This window comes from Pyxicephalus adspersus, chromosome 4 (assembly GCF_032062135.1).
Source record: "Pyxicephalus adspersus chromosome 4, UCB_Pads_2.0, whole genome shotgun sequence".
Classification (NCBI taxonomy): Eukaryota; Metazoa; Chordata; class Amphibia; order Anura; family Pyxicephalidae; genus Pyxicephalus; species Pyxicephalus adspersus.
Genome location: NC_092861.1, coordinates 114536513 through 114541564, shown reverse-complemented (window position 1 = coordinate 114541564; position 5052 = coordinate 114536513). Strand labels below are relative to the sequence as shown.

Genomic DNA, 5052 nt, shown 5'->3' with positions numbered 1-5052 from the left:
GGGGGGGGGGGCTTATTTTTCATTTTTCCCTAAAAAGGGGGGGCTGTCTTATTTGATGGCCCTGCCTTATCATCGGGGAAACACGGTATGTGCCTGGTTAGTAACTACTAAAGCAATGCTCTGCTAACAGTCAAGAACCTACAGTCATGCACCTAATAAAACAATCAGCATGGCTTTCCCCATATTTATGTTTTAAAATATGAACCCATCATAAACATACTGTTTAGTAAAACAGGTTTTAAATAATAAAGAAATCATCAGAACACCATACAAGGATTCTACCTTCTGACCTCTGCCCTAGAACATGCTGAATTATATGTTGCAAGAACACTTTGAACCTGACCTAGGTCTACAAATAACACCTTCTAAATCTTATCTACATGCGTGTACCTAGTCACTAAGAAAAATAACCCTCCGTGTCACCATTACATAAAAATTTTTACAGCCATATCTGTAATGTTTCTATAAAATAAAACCCAATATATAACAACTCATTGTGTGCCTTTTTTTTTTTGTTTTTTTTACTTTTATTTTATTGAATCCCCCCCATTGACCTATTGACGTGGAAAAAATATGCTGATAATGATTTCTAGCTTTTTTATGCAAATTTTCTTCAGTCAGAGCTGGGGGGGGGTCAGCAAAATATTCAGATAGTTGCCAATCTATTGGTGATTATTGGGAGCTCCGTACTGGGATTTGCTTAAACTACTCCTGTACCCCACAGCCTATCTTTTTATTCTGCACAAACAAGTTACTGTTTCGATCACACTGCACCATTAATAAAGTATGCATTTACAAAAAAATAATGGGAACATCTGTGTTCCATACTGAGTGAAGGACTCCCTTATTGGTGCAGTTCCAAATTTACATGTTCATAAACAGTTTAGAAGTGCAAAATACCATGTTTTGTCCTGACAACTTAATAGAGAGCTTGTCAGGTCTGTACATAAATTAACTGGCACTGACCTGTGAAAGAAGATCCCTTAATGTTCATTGGTCCATGTCTCCTACTTCCTGCGCTGCAGTTACCTTTATTGCTTCAGTATTGAACACTTCCAGGAGGGTCTGACATCCAAGCACTGTGGTTCCTTCCTCCAACTTTTGTATATTACTCATTGTCAATGTACGGACCAGAGGGAGAAACCTCTTCACTTTGCCTTGGCTTATTTGTTTTGTTGGGGGGGGGACAGGGAATACTAAAATCTGACACTTTATAAGTTTCAGCAGTTTAGAGTATTCTACATATCCTTATAAGTCTGAATGCAAGGTATAATGTTTATTTCTTTTTCACCATAGGATGTTCACTTTCAGTTCTTTAGAGAGATGGTGTCATACCAGAAGAAGAGCCACCTGACACTTTTTGCTCTGCTCTCTTTATTCATCATAGAGTGCTTCAGCAGTGAAGAAATTCCTGATGAATGGATGCTCCTGCATGTTGTTCAGGGGCAACTGGGTGCAGGAAACTACAGCTATCTGAGACTTAACCATGAAGGAAGGATTATACTTGAGATGCAGAGCTTGAAAGGCGATGCAGATATGTATATCTCTGATGCAACCCTTAATCCTAGTTTTGATGAGTATGAGCTGCAGTCCATGACATGTGGCCTGGATGTTATAGTTGTTCCAGACCATTTCAAGCGCCCTGTGGGAATTGCAATCTATGGCCATCCTTATCATATGGAGAGTGAATTTGAAATAAAAGTATACTATGACCAAACAACACATGAGGACCCTTTTGCTGACGCATCCTATGACCCCGAACAGCTGGAGGCAAATCAGAAAAGGCAACGACAACCCCAACTCGATGCATCCCATGAAGAAGAATCTGTGCTACAGACTATTCTCATAGGGATTCTCAAGATAGTCCTAGAAATTCTCTTTTAATTGCTATTATATTTCTATACAATCCATAAAAACTGGGATTGTTTTGTAATTAAACTGGAATTCTTCCATAAATAAAGGATATGGTTCAGGACGTACAGCATTTGGCATGATTTCCTGTACTGGCACATTAACAGCTTTGAACTTTGAAACCAGAAGCAATCAACCAGCTAGTTTCAGCAAAGGGTTTCTTCCTACTTAAACACCTGTAGGTAGGTGATAATACTGGGCTTTAACAGAAATCTGAGGCAGCATCTTCTAAACTACACATTATTGTATGAGGTGCCAGATTCTTTTTAGGATTTCTGGTTTATGTGCTGGCTAGAAACATTTTGTAATACTTTCTTTCTGAAAAAAAAATGATTATATAGATTATTTTAAATGCGATGTTTGTGTATAAATATATTTTTTTCTTATAAATAAATATAATTTGGTAATACAGAATGTATTTTTCAAGTTACAGACTGGTATCTGTAGACACCCAGTGTTTTGTACAGGGAATAAAGTGTCCTTAGAAGAGTTGTATAACTACACAATATTGGAGGCTTTTATTTCCTTAAAGACAGGTAATAAAAAAAATCAAACTTGCTTCTATATCTCAACTATCTTTGAATCTTTAAACATTACAAACAAATGAATTATGGTCATAAAATATGCTTTGCGAGCAGACAGTAACAGACTTGCCTGCCTGTTTGCAATCTTTCTAATCTTTTCAAAATAAATTGAGCTCTGCACACTGCAGGATGCTAGGACTGGACAAAACTGTTACAGCATCCCTGCCTGGCCATCAGGTGAAGGTCAGACACCCGGAGGTGGGGAAGATGACTGCGTCTGAGCAAGAACAGTTGACTGGAAATAATTAAAAAATGCGCTAAGACAGGTAAATTTGTTGAATTGCACACCTGTCTGGTTACAATATTTTATTTGTAACATTTAATTTTCCTTTAGAGCATGAGTATTGCTGATTTGACAGCATTAGTTGCAATTATGTAGTTGGTGTGTCAGATGACTGGATATTGACTGCGTTTCTTCCACTGAGCTTATGAACATTTGCTTTTTATAGCCTCTTAATGCTTTTCTGAATTTTAAACTGAAGCTTTAATGTGAACCTTGCACACTTAAAATATATTTATATTTGGGGGGGGCGCATAAAAGGACCTTGCATCTTCAGCTATAGACATTATGGAGAAATTATATTCAAAGGCCCTGTTGTATACACAAAGAGCTGTTAGAAACCAAATGATAACTTGAATTCAGGGTCATTGTCGTGTTCCTTCAAAAATTACTTTACAAGGGAAGAAGCTAGAGAGGTGAGTAATTGATTTGTTTTAAATGTTTTCTTCTTATTAAGTATATTTAAGTAGTTTATTGTCTATAGTTTACTCACAGGTACATAATAAAGCTCCAGCCTCGTTCCCTCATAATGCTTCATTCCCTCACTATAATACTTGTTTAGTCTAGCAGAGCTTTATTGGATATGAATGCTCACCTTTCTCCCCACAGAAACGGTCAACTAGTCTCCCAAAAGTAAACCTCTGGCACTGTACATGATATGATGATGCAAAGGTCTGAACACATTCCAGCATTAAAGAGAAGTGGCAGTCGTATCATGGATAAAGGCATTTTGCCCCAGTCAATAAAAGCATCAAATATATATGTATATAATAAAAACATATAACATGCATATATGGGCATGGTATCCATATTTATTGTTTCAGCTTTAAGTTTAAAAGTGCACTTAGACTGGAGTTACATAGAGAAACTTAGTGCTCACAGACTAAGTGAATGGGAAGTTTTACTTACCACTTAATTTTCAGAATATCACCTTCAGTGGTGGAAGGATTTAGGTAATGGCAAGAAAAGGGTTAGCATGCTAGTGCAAAACTTGTAGCATATGTTTCAGCACCATGGCGGGTGATTAGTAGTGTTTATCCTTTATTACAGGAACCTCGGCGATTCCTGATGATGTCCGTGCATGCGCCCATCCCTGGGGGTCGTAGCGGGAAATTCAAATATTTTGTATTGGATTCAATACAAAGTCCTGTATCCAATACAAAATATATTTATGTGGTTTTGTCTATAGGTATGTGACGTTGGACTCTGTTTTAAAATTTACCACACTAGGGAGGTGTTTTAGAAAAAAAATATTACTATACAGTTTACCGAATTATTGCATTTTCAGTATTTTTGATTTATGTCTTCTTTTTTTTTTTACATGATTGTGTGTTTCAAACTTTTTTCAGATTCATGATATATACTAGACCCTTGTTCGGACATATTTCTGTATGTTACAGGTCTACAATTTAAAAAAAAAAAAAAAACATGAAAAACAGTGTTCTGCTTTTGGTACAGAAATCTAGACATCAGTGTAACGCCCAGGTGGTTAATATGACTCTTCATTTTCCAAACTTTGTGTACTGTTACTAATGAGTTTTGTTGTGAAAGTTGATATTGGTGTTTCGTCCAACCGCTGGATGTTTATCTTTTAGACTGAGAGGAAAAGAAAGGCACATGACTTTCTGCACATCCAACTTCAAGATTATGTTTGCACAACCAAATGTCTCCTGCTCAACTGCCCCAGACTCACCCTGCGTATGCTACGATTGCCCAGGCATTTACATCTTCTTTTGGGGGTAGGCAGCAGTGTAAGCAATACTCACATGGTCCTCCTGTGTAACCCAAAGCTAAGTTTTTGATACAGTGCATGTCAGCATACACACATTCTGGATAATCAATTGGATAAAAAAAAAAAAAAAAGATCCAATTAGCTTAGCTGAATAATGTCAGGTTCTCTTCCATGTTGTTAGTAAACTATATTACAGTTGCAATGCACTACAGGCCCCTGAGTACAAGTATCCTAAAGCACTCATCTTCAGCCAATTAGACTTTGTAAGTTAATTCAGAAGAGCTAAAGACCTGAATGCAGATACCAGGCAACTGCTCAATATTGCTGCTTGTTAAGCTCAAACTACAGACCTTCACGTTTACAGTCAGAGAACTGCCTGCAGGGACATGATCTAGTTATGCTGGTAAACAAATCTGCTTATATGCCTCATTCAGTTTGTTAGCGCCCATGATCCTAATATCTTGCCATATGCCCATTTATTAGATATGTACAATTTAACAGCAACAAGTAGTTCAGCATGAAAAGAAACACAACACTCAAGACAA

The 5052-nt window shown here is 37.1% G+C and overlaps 1 protein-coding gene across 1 annotated transcript in view; it reads left to right on the top strand.

The window, feature by feature from the left end:
- C4H6orf120 (chromosome 4 C6orf120 homolog) overlaps positions 1 to 2469 on the top strand; it is a 5699-nt gene extending 3230 nt beyond the window's left edge. The window contains exon 2 of the mRNA XM_072409351.1: positions 1297 to 2469. Coding sequence (XP_072265452.1) covers positions 1324 to 1884 — 561 coding nt within the window. The 5' untranslated portion in view covers positions 1297 to 1323 and the 3' untranslated portion in view covers positions 1885 to 2469. The remainder of the gene's footprint in view (positions 1 to 1296) is intronic.
- The last annotated feature ends 2583 nt before the right edge of the window (positions 2470 to 5052 follow it).